This window comes from Leptopilina boulardi, unplaced genomic scaffold (assembly GCF_019393585.1).
Source record: "Leptopilina boulardi isolate dan_hultmark-lab unplaced genomic scaffold, ZJU_Lbou_2.1 LbouV2_302, whole genome shotgun sequence".
NCBI classification, from domain to species: domain Eukaryota; kingdom Metazoa; phylum Arthropoda; class Insecta; order Hymenoptera; family Figitidae; genus Leptopilina; species Leptopilina boulardi.
In genome coordinates this window covers 1,538,466-1,555,200 of record NW_026137866.1, presented here as the reverse complement: position 1 = coordinate 1,555,200, position 16,735 = coordinate 1,538,466, and the positions used below count along the sequence as shown (strand labels likewise).

The following is a 16,735-nucleotide window of genomic DNA, read 5'->3' as shown; positions in this document are numbered from 1 at the left end:
GGTAAATGAAGAAAAATGTAAATATGATTTTTTTAGTTTTCTGCGATATTGAAAAAAAAATACAAGAATTACCAAATTATAATTTTTTACAAGAAATTAGAAAAATTTTCCAAGAACAATTTTCATATGATATAGAAATTGATTTTCAAATAATATTTGCAGCTAATTTCAGTTCATTTTATGACACGTGGTCTGCTCTAGTGGTTTTTGGAGCTTCTTTTTAGGGTTCAAGGTTATGTTGAATTTAGATAGATATATAGAAAAACATTTCTTTATTTAGTAATGTATTATAGTTTCTTTAGAAACGACTTGTATATGTTATACTTTTTGTTCGGTATTAAGTGAGAAAAGAGGGGGATTGATTGCAAACCTATATTTTCAGGGCAGATGTTACGATTATTTCAGTCTGACGCCTGTCGTTGAGCTGTGCTGCTGCATGTCTACGATTTGACTCACATTTCATCATCTTCTATCATTTATATAAACAGGTGAGTACACTTGTTTAAATACTAAAATAAAGTGTATTTAATTTTACAAAATGAAGAAAATTCATAATTGACATTAAATTAAGGAAAAAGTAATTTATATACTTACATCATTTTATCTTTCTGCCATCATATATGTATGTATATATATGTATATATTATCACAACCCGGCGAATTATACAAAAGATTTCAATTTATTATCACGAATCTGAACCAATTGATTAATTTAGTTTAAATATATTTGTTTTTAATTTCACGAAATTTTTTTATTGCTTTAATTTGTTTTTATTTGTAGTTTATGTATAAATAACGGAATTTTTTTTTCTTTCATGAAACATGTTATTGAACCTGTTTTTTTTAATAACTTATTAATGTGTACTGGTATATCTGTAACACCATAAACGAAAGTAAACTTTCAAAAACTCCTTACACTTTAAAGAAATTTAATTTTCCTCTCATTAGGAGGAAAAAATGTGCAATAAACAAGCGATAAAAATGACATTTGGTGCGAGAACACGTGGGATATGACGTTTGTTAATGTCTATATTATCTAGATAATTTATATAGATGTCTAATAAACAAACGTATTTATAAACCTAAAAAATTAGTGAAAATTAAATTATTTTGGAAACAATTAAAATTATATATGTATTTATTTTATTATTTCAAAAATGTAAGTTTCAGATCAATTTAATTAAAAGCAAACTATAAATATTTTAAATTATAAAATTTAATTAGTTATTATTCATTTACATGTATAATATTAAATATTGACAATTTTAAAACTTTTCCTTATAGTTTATTCAAATGAAGTAGTTTTAATATAAAACATAAAAGCCTTGTACAATGTTCATAAAAAAAAATACAATACTCATTTTAACGATTTTTATTTAATTATAATGATATAAAATAAATTATAGTATTATGATGTTAAATATTATTCTTTGTAGAGAAAATAATATTTAAAAACTAAATGAAAAAATATGCCAGTCATAGGTAAAGATAATTTAACTGATTTAAGTGGTGCAACAAATTATATCAGAAATAACGGAGAATTGTAACGATATATATATAGTTAAAACATAATAAATTGAAAATGTCCCGTCATGCTCAATTTTTCATAATTAAAAATGTCTAGTAATGATGGTTTGTTTCAATTTTTTTTTTATTTGTAAAAATTTTACGCAGTTGATTTTTTTTTGCATTATTGGAAGGTTTTAGCATTTACAAAGAGAGATTTTCCAAGCGCAAACACAGCGGTCTTTGTGATAAAAATATAAGGGTATTGCTCTTTATGATGTATGTTACAATGCGCATATAAATTAATGATAAGAGATTTTTTTTCCATATTCATATTTCATTGCATTTTTTTATGATTTTTAATTCTCATTTTTTGTATTAACTAATAAAAGAGTTCAAGAATGATAAGTTAAAAAGTTTTTTTTTTAATATTGTCACAAAATGTTATAACAATGTTATCAATTATTGAAAAAAAAAACCGGTATTTATTTTTTTTCTTCTTCTTAAATTCCCCCTTATTAATATCAATTATCTTTATCTTCGCATTAAAGTCACGTTTTTTTGTAAATTCCAAAGTTCTGATAAAAAAAATTTTTTTTGTTTTGTAATTTACTCTATAATAAAAAATAAATAATATTCAGGGGTGGCGGGAATTTTTTTTCCTGTGCTTACTTTTATATTTATTTTTAACAAATGCCATTCTTGGAAAAAAAATTATGACGCACTTACTGATTTGTTTTTCCATAATTTCACAAGATATAAAAAATATTTAAAAAAAAATTGTTTTGTATTTTTTTTTTTTATTTAGAAAATGCCGTCTTACACTCAGGAAGGATTTGCAACAAAGGCGATTCATGCTGGTCAGGATCCTAAACAATGGAGTCATTATTCAGTAATTCCACCTTTAGTAATGTCAACAACTTTTCAACAAGATGGTCCAGCACAGCACAGAGTGAGTTATCCTAAAATGACAAAAACCGACAAATACTTAAAAGATTTTATTTTATATAATTATCATTATTTAAATTTTAAAAAAATTTCAATTTTTTAAATTTTAATTTGAGATTGTTGGATAAAAATTTTTTTTTTTTTAATTTTTCTTAGAATCACCTGATGAAAGTGTATATTCAATATAAATTAGGTCACTATGTGGTTTTAATTTTTACCAATTGTAACCAATTTGCACAAATATGAATGATGAGTTCTAATTAAATGATACGATGTTCTCTAGTATAAATATAATGAAGAAAGAGAATATAATTGCTTTACTAACAAATTGGTTCTAATTATAGAATCATTCACTATAAATAAAATCAAGATTTACTAATTTTTATTCCCACACACACACATAGGGTTTTGAATATGGTAGAAGTGGAAATCCAACTCGAAATGTATTAGAATCATGTCTTGCTGCTGTTGAAAATGGAAAACATGGTCTTGTTTTTTCATCTGGTTTAGGAGCTCTCACTGCCTTAACAGCAATGTTAGAACCTGGCGATCATCTTATTTGTGGTGATGATGTTTATGGTGGGACAAATCGTTTTTTACAAAAATGCATAATGGGTATTAAAGTGACATTTGTCGATGCTTCCATAACACAAAATGTTCTTAATGCCCTCAGGCCAAACACAAAGGTAATTATTATTCAATTCAATTGTAAAAAAAATTTATTTTATTAGCATATAAATATTTTTAATATGTAAATATTTATTGATTTAACAGAGTTGATATAATTCTATAAATAGAAAATATGTTCATAATGGAATAAAACTCTATTTTATGATCCACATAAATATTTCAATTATGTTTCGATTTTTATTATTACGTGTACATTTAATAAGCTGATATCAAATTGACAATGTAATCAAAATTGGAATTTCTTGTTTTAGATGGTTTGGTTGGAAACTCCGACGAATCCATTAATGAAATTAGCTGATATCGAAGCTGTTTCTAAAGGAATTAAGTCTATCAGATCGGACGTAATTTTAGTTGTTGATAATACATTTTTAACATGTTATTTTCAGGTATGTGGAAAATTTAATAATAAGTATTTTTCAAAACATTGTTAAATTAATTTTCATTTATTAATTGAAAATAATTAAATATTATTTAATAATTACAGCGACCTTTGGATCTTGGTGCTGATATTGTAATGTATTCTTTAACAAAATACATGAATGGCCATTCAGATGTAATTATGGGCGCAGCGATTACAAAAAGAGAAGATTTGGAGCAAAGATTACGTTTTATTCAAAATGGTAAAATTTCTCCCACTAATTTTAATTTATTTTTTGTATTTAAAAATTTGAATGATCTATTTTTAAATTATTTTTAACTAAATTAATAAATTAATTTCAGCAATGGGTATTGTTCCTTCACCATTTGATTGTGCACAAGTGAATCGTAGTTTGAAAACTTTAGAAATAAGAATGCAACAGCATATGAAAAATGGATTAGCAGTTGCTAAATTTTTAGAAAATCATCCATTTGTCACTAAAGTAATTCATCCATGTAAGTTTTATTTTTATTTTTAAAAATTTCAATATCTTCTTTATGTAATCAAAAATATTTATTGCAGATCTTCCATCTCATCCACAATATGAATTATCATTGAGACAAACAACAGGACATAGTGGAATGATTTCATTTTATATTAAAGGCGATTCACATAAATTTTTAAGATCATTGAAACTTTTTATATTAGCAGAATCGTTGGGTGGTTTTGAGTCACTTGCTGAACTTCCGTAAGTATAAAAAAAGTATTATCAATTTGTATTTAAAATATATATCAGAAATATTTAATTTTATAAATTGTTTTAGATCTATAATGACTCATGCATCCATCCCAGATGACGAAAGAGAGAAATTGGGTATCACTGATCAGCTAATAAGGCTCTCAATTGGCCTTGAAACAGAAAATGATTTAATCGCTGATCTTGATCAAGCACTGAAAGCTTCTCAATAAATTTAGAAAATTAAAATTTAATGCGCAAGCAGTATCTGCTTTTTTAAACTCTTTGATGAATTTAATTTTTTTTTAATAGTGGAAAGAAATGTTTTTTTATACCTAAGCAATTGTAGTTTATTTTAATATTTAAATTAACTTTTAAGAGACGCATTCAATATCTAATGAAAAAAAAAATTAATATTTAATGTTCTCAAAAATTACTAAAAAAAAAAATAATGTATACGCAAGTTTTTTTTTAGGATACACTGAAGATATTTTTATACTTACCATAAAAAAAGACAACTTAATAAGAAATTACGCTATTCATCATTCTATATCTTTACGATAAAGTTTGATGCAAAAAATTTTACTCTTTAAAGTGTTTAGTTACACTGTTATTTTATACATGTATGATTCCTGATATAAACAGGATTAAAAAAAAAAGTAGAATAAATTATCTCTTTTCTTCTATATATAATAAATATGAAGAATATTTTATTTCATATATAGAAAATAATATTTTCTCTTATTTTATGTGGTCACTGTTCCTCCATACTGGTTTGAAATACGATCAATCGATACTTTTCTTTCATCTCATCATAAAAAGTTGAATAATGAAATAAAATAAGACTTGATTTAAACAAATTCTGACTTTTAATGCTTATTATGTTTTTCATAAAAATTTGTCATACAAGGCTATTATAAATTATTACGTATGGAAACATAAAAAGGCAAGAATTTTCTATTTCATTAAAATTATAGAGAGTTGGAAAAATTGCAGTGTCTTAAAATTATGATATAATTTAAAATGAATATTTCTTTTATACAAAGTGTCATTTTGCAATTTTAATTAATATTTGTGTATAGTGATGATTGAATCAACAATTTCACCTAAATATTCTAATAATAATAAAGAATAATAAATAAAATTTAAATATTATTTTCGGTAAAATTCTATATATAAACAATCTTAATCCTACTCGAATGTATTAAGCTCGTTTTCTAATTATCATTATTATTGTAAATTGATTTTCGTGGATTTTTGAAGTCTTTGACTAGTGCTCTTTAATTTATCATATTCTTGAGCTCGATTGTACAACAAAACCCCAGCAATTACCAAAAATGTACCAAGTGCAGATAAACCTGTAACAGGATTGTTGAATAATAGCACCGATAACCATATCAAAAAAGCTCTCTTCGCCGTATTCGCCACGCTAAAAAAAAAAACTTTTTAGAATTAATTAATTAAATTTTATTGGATTATAAATTTTACATTTACCTGTGAGTAACGGGACTTATATAGTCCATAAGTACATATGCCGTAATACTTTGAAAATGGAAGAAAATCCCGTTCAAAATGAACGCTGCCAATAACCTTAAACTAAAGGTATTTTCAATATTTGCAAGATCGACCAATAAAATTGACGCTGGAATTTGCACCACTACTGATGCCAAACTGGTATAAAATTGTAGTTCCGCAGGCCTTTTTTGAAAAAAAAAAATAATTACTAATAAATAAATAACAATAGAAAAATTTAAATACAATACATACGTATATTTGAAATTGTCACCACTAATTAACATTTTGGAATAAACATTCTGTAGACATTCAGTCAAATTTGTTGCCATTGCGGCAATAAAACCTCTAAGATCGAAACTAATTTCATTCAGCGAACATAGAGCTAATCCTCCCATAACGGGAATTAATGATAAATTGACATAGAGGCCAGTATATTCACCTGTAAAAAAAAAATAATATTAAAATCAAAATCATGGAATTGAAAAAATACTTGTTATAAATAAATAAAGAAAACTATTCTAATACTTACCTAATAGGTATCTACTTATAAGTACGGTGAAAAGAGGAGCACTACTTTTTATCGTTTCAGTAAAACTCACAGCTACATAATTCAATGATACAAGTCCTAAAACGACTGTCACAAATCGTGTACAACCAACTAACGTCATATGTCTGTAAAAACCAGGAGGCCTCATCAACCGAGAATTTGCTCGGTACATACCACAAGGAAAGTACATTTGTATAAAGCCGCAAACTGTTGTCATCAACATTTGACATGCACCTTTAAAATCAAGTTAGTACAGTTAATTTATTAGCACAGAAATTTCTTTTATTTATTAATTCATTCGTATATTAATATTTCAAGTTTTCTTGTCATTTAAAGCAAATTTCAAGTACAAAGTAATATTTACAATTCAAAAAATACATAAATATTAAAGTAATAATTATATGTTTATGTATATTATTAACCTTCCATAAATATTACCTTTTTTATTGACAACTTTTTTTAAAATAAATTATTACAGTAAAAAGAAACAACAATTAGCATAAAAAAAAAACTTAATTCATTTTTTTTATCACAATTACATTTATTATAAGTCATTTTGTTAATATTTTTTTAGCAAAAAGTAAATTATTTACAATTTATAAAAAGCATAAGCAAAAACAGTATTAAATTCATAAATAACGTGAATTTATTAACGAAAGAAATTTCAATGTATCAAAATGAAATTTTTAGTTTTTATTTCTTCAAGTTAATTTGTTTTCAATTAAACAATTTTCACATAGAAAGAAAATATTTCATTTTTACCTAAAATCGTCGGGTCTCCTTTCATATACGAAAGAATAAATTTATTTAAAAAGAGAGTACAGCCACTGAAGACATACCACAATGTTAAAAATAATAAAGCTCTAGGATTTGATAAACCACCTTTATTATCTGTGGTTAAAATTAATTCTTCTCTTTTTTTTAATTCCATATGATGTTTACTATGATTCTCCGAAATTAATAAATCTTCACTATCTAAAGGTAAATATGTGGTGTTCCCACATGCCGAATGATTTTCCATGACCTTTCTCCAGTCAAAATTTAATGAAATAATTCTTTAATAAATACAATGAATTGTGAAGCTATTATTATGAAATAACGTTGATTTTTGCTCATACCGAAATAACAATATTATAGTGAACAGTTTTTTATATATTGAAATGTATCTCTTCTTTCGAGGTTATGTCTGATATAACCTAATGTTAAATGATTTTTTATCGTTATCGTTCTATTTATCAATTCTGTTTCTAAATATTTTAAAAAGTTTTGTTCACTAACGATTATTAGCATATTTTAATAGATTATTTGGTCATCATTTCACAAAATATAATCACAGATAAGCCAAATCGTGAGAAACAATCACAAATGTCGTAAGTTCGTGCTTTGCGTCGAAGCAGATTTGTAAAACTGAACACGAACATAGAAGAGCTTTCAAAGAATTCAATACGAATAAAAGATAAACAGGAAATATAAAGGTATTTGTTTTTTATTTCAAAATAAAATTTCCTTGCTAAAATAAAAATATCTTTGCTTTAAAAAATGAATAACACCAATAAAATATAGAAATTGGACAATTTTGTTTACATTTTAAGTTCAAAGATTCTAACCTCACTTTTTAGGAATATAAATTAAATCTATCAAAGCTTTTCTTTAATTAAAATATTTTAATGTATTTTTTAATAATTTTTAAAGTTAGTAACTAAACATTCTAATTATTTGACTAAATAAACATGTTAGTAATATTTATTAAAATGATGATGTCATGTTAAAAGTGAATTTAAAACCTCAAATATTTTTGTTTTTATCTCTTCTATTAAAAAGAAGATTAATCACATCAATAAGTTTTTAATAATTAATAATTTCAGATGGGTTGGCGTCATTCCGCATTTTTGGCAAGGACAGTTTTAATTCAAAATAAAGATGTCGATTCTGCATGTCGTGTTTTAAATCGAGTTTTGGGCAGAGAAGGAATTTTTGATCAATATCGACGTACAAGATATTATGAGAAACCATTTCTCGTACGACGTAGAATTAATTATCAAACTTGCAAAGCTATTTACGATGAAGATATGTCACGAAAAATTAAATTTGTAATGAGGACTAATAGAATAACCCCTCATCCTGGATGTATGTAATGTATGTGGAAATAAAATTTATAGTTAATTTAATACATAATCATTGATTATGATTATTTTCTGTTTTTAAAAATATTTTTTTAAAAATAATACTAATAGTTAAAATAAAATTTAAAAAAAAAAACACTATTTGTATTTCCCGCTACTAAATTAGTCCAAATATAAATGAAAATGCGGCTTTAGGAAGGCGTGCACCTTGTCATCAGATGTGATAAAAAATCTGATTACAACTTATAAAGTTATACAAATAAAATTTTAATAAACGCCCTACTGCTGAGCAGTAATAATTAAAAAAAAGATTCTTTACGTTTGTAATTTTTTTTAATTAATTGGTGTTCTAAATATAATTTTTAGTAATCATGGCTTTACCACCTACTCTGGAAAATCTGTTTAGGTAAAAGTTTTATTTATCTTTTTTGACTGATTTTAATATTTTTTTTACATTCTGTTTTTTAATTTTTAATGTTATATTTCTTTTTTCTATTATCGATATCAAAATATTGCTGAAAAATTTAAAGGGTTATAAAAAGTATTAAAATATGTTTAATATAAATTTTTTTCTGAATTAATAATTCTATTACAACAATAGGAATGTTTAAATTACATTATAAAAAATACTAAAAATTGTTAAACAGAAGTACATGTAGAAATATATTAGATTATAAAAATATTTGATTTAATTTGGACTTTCAACCATTCTTGTTCGTATCAGTCAATGGAATTATTTTTTTATCATTAAAAAACACTTGAAAGGTATTAAGTGTTTTTTTTTTCAAAGTCATATTTATTAAAATTGTTTCGAAATCCTTTAATATAGAAATTATATCAAATTTAACAATTATTTTTAAATATTAAGGTGAATAATTTCTTTTTCAGGCATATTGATGCCCATAAATCGGAATACATAAAAAATCTTGCAGAAGTCGTTGCTATCAAATCGGTCTCAGGATGGCCAGACAAAAGAGACGAGGTTGTACGAATGATGAAATGGGCTGAAGAAAAAATGAAATCTTTGGGTGCAACAACCGAATTAGCTGATATTGGTAAACAAGAATTACCTGGTGGACAGGTAATTCCATTGCCACCAGTTCTACTTGGTCAATTAGGAACAGATCCAAAGAAAAAGACTGTTCTTATTTATGGACATCTTGATGTTCAACCTGCCTTAAAAGAAGATGGATGGGATACTGAACCATTCACATTAGTTGAGAAGAATGGAAAACTTTACGGAAGAGGAAGTACAGATGATAAGGGTCCAGTTTTATGTTGGATTCACGCTTTAGAAGGTTATAAAGCATTGGGTATTGACATTCCAGTTAATGTTAAGGTATAAATATATTTATTATGATTTTAAATTTATTTATTTTTTTTTATAAATGTGTTTATTGAATTTTTCAATGACAGTTTGTCTTCGAGGGAATGGAAGAAAGTGGAAGTGAAGGTTTAGATGATCTTTTATATGCTCGAAAAGAATCATTTCTCAAAGATGTTGATTATGTTTGTATTTCTGATAATTATTGGCTGGGAACAACAAAACCATGTATTACCTATGGTCTTCGGGGTGTTTGTTATTTTTTCCTTGAAGTTAAATGTGCCGATAAAGATTTACATAGTGGCTCATTTGGTGGTTCAGTTCATGAGGCAATGTCAGATGTTATTTATCTTATGAATTCATTAGTTGATGTGAAGGGAAAAATTTTAATCGATGGAATGTATGATAATGTTGCTGAATTACTTGAAACAGAAATAAAATCATACGATAATATTGAATTTGATATTGAAGAATTTCGCAATAATATTGGATGCACTAAACTTGCTCACGAGGATAAGGTATTAAATTAAATACCTAGATTTAATTTTAAGTTCTTTTTTTGTTTTTAATTTTTGTAAATTCTTTTTTTTAGAAACAATTACTGATGCACAGATGGCGACAACCGAGTCTCTCGCTTCATGGTATTGAGGGTGCTTTCAGTGAACCGGGATCAAAAACTGTTATTCCAGGAAAAGTTGTTGGTAAATTTTCGATAAGAATAGTGCCAAATATGACTCCCGATGAGGTGGAACAAAAAGTAGTGAATTATTTACAAAAACAATGGACATTAAGAAAGAGTCCAAATAGTATGAAAATTTCAATGAATCATGGAGGAAAAGCATGGACTGAAAATCCAGATCATCCTAATTATTTAGCAGCACGAATTGCAACAAAACATGTTTATAAAATTGATCCAGATTTGTCCCGTGAAGGTGGATCTATACCTGTGACACTCACTTTTCAAGAAGTCACTGGCAAAAGTGTTCTATTATTGCCAGTTGGTGCTGGTGATGATGGCGCACATTCACAGAATGAAAAAGTCGATGTTCGCAATTACATTGAAGGAGTAAGTGATTTAGAAATTACCAATTTTTTTTTATTTTACAAATTAATTTTTTCTTCAATTAAAAGAAAAATATTTTTTTTTTATATTTATAGACAAAACTACTTGGAGCATATCTTTATGAAGTTGCTCAACTTTAAAACAATAATATCAGAAGAGAATTTCCGAACAGTGCCAGAATCATACATTTTTTTGTATTATTTCGGAAATTGTGATCATCACAATAAACTGGTTTGTGGTATGAATATTATTATTTTTCACAAATTTAATACATTTATAAAGAATACGGATAATAAAGTTTTATTAACTTGAAATTTTTGTTTTTATAAATTAATAACTTAATCAGAAAAATATTCTATTATTCATATTCTTTTATTTTTCAATAAAATAAATATGTGAGAAGGAAAATAAGAAAGCAAAATTCACGATTTGTAAGCACATTTATCAAAAAGTACAGCAAATCAATTTTATAACAAGGTGTAAAATTGTAAAATCTGGTAATAATTACAAATATTTGTTTATCACTACAACCCAAGCAGGATAACCTTTGTGGGCTTCTACTGGCAAATCAATGAGAAGATAATTTGAGCGCTGTTCCCACTATAAAAAAAAAAGGAGAAAAAAATATTAACGTTTTATTAAACAAAAAAATTTCTTTATTTTTATTACCGTAAGTTCGTATGGATAACCAAGAAGATTTATCGGAGTTAATGCCGGAATATTAATTGCCGATAATCCCAAATTATTATTTTTTGGCCATGAAAGAAGTATTGCATATAATTTTGTACCATCTTTATTTTGTGTATACCAAACATCACCAGACAAAGTATCATTTTGAACATCCCATGGTTTCGTTTTATAAATTGCTTCTCCATTTATTGATAACCAATGTCCTGAAAACAATTAATTAATTAATTAATTATGAATTATTATTATTTTAATTATTTCTTATTATTCACCCATTTCACGAAGTCTTTCCTCAAAAATAGGTGAAATTATTCCCTCTTTTGTTGGACCAACATTCATCAATAAATTTCCATTACAACTGACAGTAATGACCAATTCTCGTATTAATTCCTTAACAGACATGTAATCTTTTAAATCAGCATTTCTTCGAAATCCCCATGATTTTCGATCAATTGTCATACAATTTTCCCATTTATGAACTTGCAAAACTCCTACAATTAATTAATAATAAGAGATTAATTTAAACAAAAAATAGAAGATAAATTTTTCATATTTTGAAAATTACCAGGATCGTAACGATCAGTGCATGTATAAAAATCTCCATGATGACAGGGAATATCTCTTCCCCATCTATCATTAACAACAACAGTTTCCTTAACTGGACTATAATTATAAAGCCAACTTAAAAATTCCTTTGACTCCCAATAAGTATCCGGTGCCTCCCAATCACCATCCGACCAAATTACTTCCGGCTTATATAAATCAACAAGTTCATTTAATTCAGGAATTATTTTTTGTGTAACAAAACTATTAGTTGTGAATTTATTTTTTTTATCTTCAAGATATAAAGGATTAAACCATTCATAGAGAGAATGATAAAGACCAAATGTTAAATTTGTCTTACTACGAATCGCTTTTGCCAATTCACCTAAAATTTACAAAATTAAAAACATTAAATTAATTTTAAAATAACTACGCAAAAATATTAATTGTAAAAAAATGAATTATACTTATTAGATCTCGTTGTGGACCAACGTCCTTAGCATTCCAACTGAAAGAATATTTTGAAGGCCACAATGTATAGCCTTCATGATGTTTACTCGTTAAAATTACATATTTTGCTCCAGATGCTTGAAAAATTTCACTCCATTGTGTGGCATTAAAAAATTCAGCAGTAAAATCTTTAGCAAAATCTTGATAGGCAAAATTTGGATGATAACGCTTCTTCATAAAATCGGTGTAAATTGGATTTCCAGCTGTAATTTTTTTTTTTTTTTGGTAAAAAAAATTTATTTCATTTATTTAAAATAATTTCAAAAAATTTACCTTTCCAATTGTACCAAAACCATTCAGATCCAAAACTGGGAACACTAAAAACTCCCCAATGAATGAAAATACCAAATTTAGCATCTTCATACCAAGTAGGCAAGGGTCGTTTATCCAAACTATCCCAATTTGGTTCAAATTTTTTAGAATGATGATCATAGTTTGCCGACGAATAATCGACAAGGAAAATAATATTAATTAAAATTGAAATACAGCAACGGAGAATCATTTTCTTTTTGTAATAGATAACTGAAAAAAAATTGATTTTTTGTTAATTTAATTTTTACTCTTTACAATGTTTATAACTAATTATTATTTATAATTATAAAAAAAAATTTTTAGGATACTAATTTACATTTTTAATGAAAAAAAGGATAAATTTTGTTTTATTAAAAAAAAACAAATTACGCATGCATATTTTTTTATTTAATGAGAAAATCGATAAAAAGAGTGCACTGACCATTCACTTTTTTGTATATCCCCGGCACAGTAGAAAATTAATAAAAGACATATATATATAAAATGTGAATTCAACTAGTTGAAATTGTAATTTCCTAGTAGAAAATCAATTGGAATTTGTTTTCATAGAAAAACTATACTAATTTTGACAAATAATATCACTGTCCATTTAAGACAAAATCTTATTATTGATAAGCTTACATATTTAATTACTTCACACAAGCGCAACTGTCACAACAATGACATATACGCATTGAGTGAATACAAAGGAAAAAAGAGACGACAATTTTTTTGTCCAATTTTGAATTTATTTCATCTGTTCATGTAATGATAAAATAATAAAAATATATGTTTATTTTTTGAAAAATAATAATATAAAAATTTTAATATTTTTAAAACTAATGAGTGGAACAAATTTAAATTTTTAAATTTTATATTTTTATTAAGATAAACATTTTTTGAATCTTGAATTATGATTGGTGATTATTGAAACGAATGAGAAAACAGGAATTATTTTGTAAATGCGCCATAATATTTTGCCAAGGTCATTCGTCATTCTTTTGATTTTTGATGGTCATTCGGTTTTTCTCCGGCAAAAATAAGAAAATACTTTTAATTATTAAAGATGGTTAAAATATTAATTGAATCTGAAACAAGTGGTATAGTGAAACAATTAGCGACACTTATAGAAAATAGTGCAAATGAAGCCATCGCTAGTGACGATATTTTCAAAATAGGCTTGTCTGGTAAGTTTGATGGGTTAAGGTTATAATTCCATATATAAAATAGCGATAAGTTTACTCTTTTTTTAAAAACAATTTGATTATGTTTAATACCATTTTTCTGTGTACTTGTATTTCGTTTCTTTAATTAAATAAATAAAACGAAAAAACAAATTTACTATTTTTCATGTAAATTTTTACAGTTTACGTTGAATAAAAAAATACTTAAAGTTTCTAGAAAAAAATGTTATTAATCATTTATGTGTTATTTTAATTTCAAAAATAAATTTGTATTTTGAAATTATTAATAATATTTTCTTCTAATTAAGGTGGATCAATGGTGAATTTTTTGGTCGATGGCTTACCGACAATTTCCACTGATTGGAGTAAATGGCGTTTTTTCTTTTGCGACGAAAGAATTGTCTCATTTGATCATGCTGAATCGACATATGGATCATATAAAAAAAGTCTTATAGGAAAAATACCAGTTTCCGAGGATCAATTTATAAGAGTTGATCCAGAACTTTCTGGTAAGTAATTATACAATAATTGTGATTTTTAAAAGAAACAATACAAGCTTTATATTTTTATAGCTGAGGAAGCAGCAAAGGATTATATTAAAAAAATGTCGGTTTATTTTCCACCTGATTGCGTACCAAGGTTCGATGTTTTATTATTGGGAATGGGACCAGACGGTCATACATGCTCATTATTCCCCAATCATCGTCTACTAGAGGAAACAAGTCTCTGGATTTGTCCCATTAATGATTCACCTAAACCTCCTCCATCAAGAATTACTTTAACATTTCCAGTTATTAATAATGCCAAAGTTTGCATTTTCGCTATCTCAGGAGATAGCAAAAAAACTATGGTGAAGGTATTTTGGAAAAATTTATTTTATTACTCAAAAAAAAAAAAAAAAAATTTTCCTAAAATTGTAGAGATTTTTTTTATATTTTAAATACTATATTTTTTTTATTAATCTTAAAAAATTTTATTTACAATAATTTTTTTTAAAGCGCATATTGAAGGATAAGGAAAATTTGCCAGCAACGAGGGTTCAACCTATTGACGGTTCACTTTATTGGATACTTGACCAAGATGCAGCAAAATTATTGGACCATATTTCCTTACAGAGAATAGAAAATTCCTCTAACATTCCAACGTCTGTTTAATTATTTTATTTTTTTTTTTTTATAAATACGTGCAAATAATTTTTGTATATTTTGTACAGATCCTTCTCAAAAATTGAAATGAAAAAAAAAACATTACCGAGCAGGATTGTCATCTATTTTACAGTACAATTTTTGAGCTTTATATAAAAAAAAAACACACACACACACGCTGTTGGTCCGATCTGTGAAATCGTACTTAAAACAAAGCATATAATTTCTTAAATATATTTCCTTGAGATTTTCCAAAACAAAGTAAAAAAAAAAAAAGTAAAAAGAAATTACCGACTGTTATCGTTGAAACAAAAGCGAATGGATTTTTATCAATGCTGCCTTATATTACAAATTTATAAAATTTCTGCGATGTTAAAATATCATTAATGGAAAACAAATAAAAAAAAAAAATCTTATGTTAATTTTCGCTTATGTAGCATTTTGATCTGAAATTAAAAGTTATTTATAGCTTTATAATTAATAATTGCGAATTTCTTGGTTTTTTTAAAGCTACAATTGGCCAAACTATTATTTTTTTCAATTTTTAATACACAAAGATGGAGGATGAGAATCACTAGCAAGATATTTGTTTTTATGTCGTTGTCTGTCGTTATTGCATTAGGAAAATTAAAAACTACAAATAATAAATAAACAATTTTTTTGTCACATTATTTTAGAAATTTAATTTCTAAAAGGAAAATTATAATCACGCTGAATTAATTAACTGATATTGTGTAATTAATTATAAAATAATTAATTAACAGCCTATAGTTAATTATTATTTATTAATTAACTAATTATTTATTTTACTAATGAATACATTATCACTAAAAAAAAAACAAACGGTTAATTTAGTCAATGTGTCCAAGAAAAAGAAAAATTCCAAATTATTTCATTTGTAATAAAGAAAAATATATATTTAGTTGTATTATTAAATTTATTGTTTTGTCAGAATTGTCATAAAAATTGACAGATTTAATTATTATTATTATTATAAATAATGTGATTTATTATTTAATTAAGAAAATAAATCAAAATAAACAATTTTTAAAAGTGTAAATCCGTTTCTCTATTTCATATCCGTAAGTCAAATCCTATTTTAAATTTAAAAAAAAAACTTTCAATAAATAATTTTCAGTTTTGTAAATAATAAAAATTTAAACAACTTGTAAAGTTAATCTATATTTTTATTATTATTATTATTATTAAGCCTATATATCACAGTGACACCATTTCAATACAGAATGCAATAATGTAGTATAATTGTATATTTAAATGTTGAATCGCGAAGATCTTTGGTAATTTTGAAAATGACATGGAAATTCTTGAGATAAGCATATTTTTTTTTTGTTGAAAAAGCGCTTAAAGAGAGGGACAAAATTTAAGATATTATATATGTTTTTTTTTTGTATTTAAAGCGATAATTGGATGTGTATGCGTTGAGCTCTTTTGTAGATATATATAATTTAAATATTAATATCAACATTGAATAACAGTGATCAATAAATTACATTTATTCATAGAAAAAAGGCGTTCATGTTAAATTATACATGGACATCGTTGAG

The 16,735-nt window shown here is 25.4% G+C and overlaps 6 protein-coding genes and 1 long non-coding RNA gene across 8 annotated transcripts; 4 read left to right on the top strand and 3 right to left on the bottom strand.

Annotated features, from left to right (window-relative positions):
• Positions 1–204: 204 nt before the first annotated feature.
• Positions 205–1,002, bottom strand: LOC127282668 (uncharacterized). Its single transcript, XR_007843232.1, has 2 exons — positions 595–1,002; positions 205–509 (listed from the first exon to the last, which is right to left on the bottom strand). It is a non-coding gene; the product is annotated as an uncharacterized LOC127282668 (long non-coding RNA).
• Positions 214–4,540, top strand: LOC127282660 (cystathionine gamma-lyase). Of its 2 annotated transcripts, none has more exons than XM_051307045.1 (9): positions 214–232; positions 383–488; positions 2,315–2,458; positions 2,859–3,140; positions 3,396–3,530; positions 3,629–3,764; positions 3,865–4,017; positions 4,085–4,250; positions 4,327–4,540. In XM_051307045.1, the coding sequence occupies exons 3-9, from the start codon at positions 2,318–2,320 to the stop codon at positions 4,469–4,471; spliced, it is 1,158 nt and encodes a 385-aa protein (XP_051163002.1). In that variant the 5' UTR covers positions 214–232; positions 383–488; positions 2,315–2,317; the 3' UTR covers positions 4,472–4,540. The 2 variants fall into 2 exon arrangements, with proteins under 2 accessions (XP_051163002.1, XP_051163000.1); XM_051307043.1 differs by lacking the exon at positions 214–232 and adding an exon at positions 237–279.
• A 548-nt stretch (positions 4,541–5,088) lies between these two features.
• LOC127282662 (solute carrier family 35 member E2A-like) lies at positions 5,089–7,329 on the bottom strand. Its single transcript, XM_051307047.1, has 5 exons — positions 7,063–7,329; positions 6,283–6,534; positions 6,006–6,192; positions 5,733–5,936; positions 5,089–5,667 (listed from the first exon to the last, which is right to left on the bottom strand). The coding sequence occupies exons 1-5, from the start codon at positions 7,319–7,321 to the stop codon at positions 5,469–5,471; spliced, it is 1,101 nt and encodes a 366-aa protein (XP_051163004.1). The 5' UTR covers positions 7,322–7,329; the 3' UTR covers positions 5,089–5,468.
• Positions 7,330–7,629: 300 nt separating this feature from the next.
• Positions 7,630–8,475, top strand: LOC127282667 (28S ribosomal protein S21, mitochondrial). The gene is made up of 2 exons (XM_051307057.1): positions 7,630–7,775; positions 8,166–8,475. Exon 2 carries the CDS (start codon positions 8,166–8,168, stop codon positions 8,433–8,435), a length of 270 nt encoding a protein of 89 aa, XP_051163014.1. The 5' UTR covers positions 7,630–7,775; the 3' UTR covers positions 8,436–8,475.
• Positions 8,476–8,619: 144 nt separating this feature from the next.
• On the top strand, positions 8,620–11,124 carry LOC127282657 (cytosolic non-specific dipeptidase). The gene is made up of 5 exons (XM_051307040.1): positions 8,620–8,829; positions 9,312–9,762; positions 9,840–10,265; positions 10,340–10,813; positions 10,906–11,124. The coding sequence occupies exons 1-5, from the start codon at positions 8,795–8,797 to the stop codon at positions 10,948–10,950; spliced, it is 1,431 nt and encodes a 476-aa protein (XP_051162997.1). The 5' UTR covers positions 8,620–8,794; the 3' UTR covers positions 10,951–11,124.
• A 107-nt stretch (positions 11,125–11,231) lies between these two features.
• LOC127282658 (alpha-L-fucosidase-like) lies at positions 11,232–13,537 on the bottom strand. The gene is made up of 7 exons (XM_051307041.1): positions 13,284–13,537; positions 12,824–13,072; positions 12,508–12,753; positions 12,063–12,425; positions 11,770–11,988; positions 11,480–11,703; positions 11,232–11,410 (listed from the first exon to the last, which is right to left on the bottom strand). Exons 2-7 carry the CDS (start codon positions 13,050–13,052, stop codon positions 11,315–11,317), a joined length of 1,377 nt encoding a protein of 458 aa, XP_051162998.1. The 5' UTR covers positions 13,053–13,072; positions 13,284–13,537; the 3' UTR covers positions 11,232–11,314.
• Positions 13,538–13,823: 286 nt separating this feature from the next.
• LOC127282665 (6-phosphogluconolactonase) lies at positions 13,824–15,592 on the top strand. The gene is made up of 4 exons (XM_051307051.1): positions 13,824–14,028; positions 14,334–14,534; positions 14,598–14,881; positions 15,024–15,592. Exons 1-4 carry the CDS (start codon positions 13,908–13,910, stop codon positions 15,177–15,179), a joined length of 762 nt encoding a protein of 253 aa, XP_051163008.1. The 5' UTR covers positions 13,824–13,907; the 3' UTR covers positions 15,180–15,592.
• Positions 15,593–16,735: the final 1,143 nt, after the last annotated feature.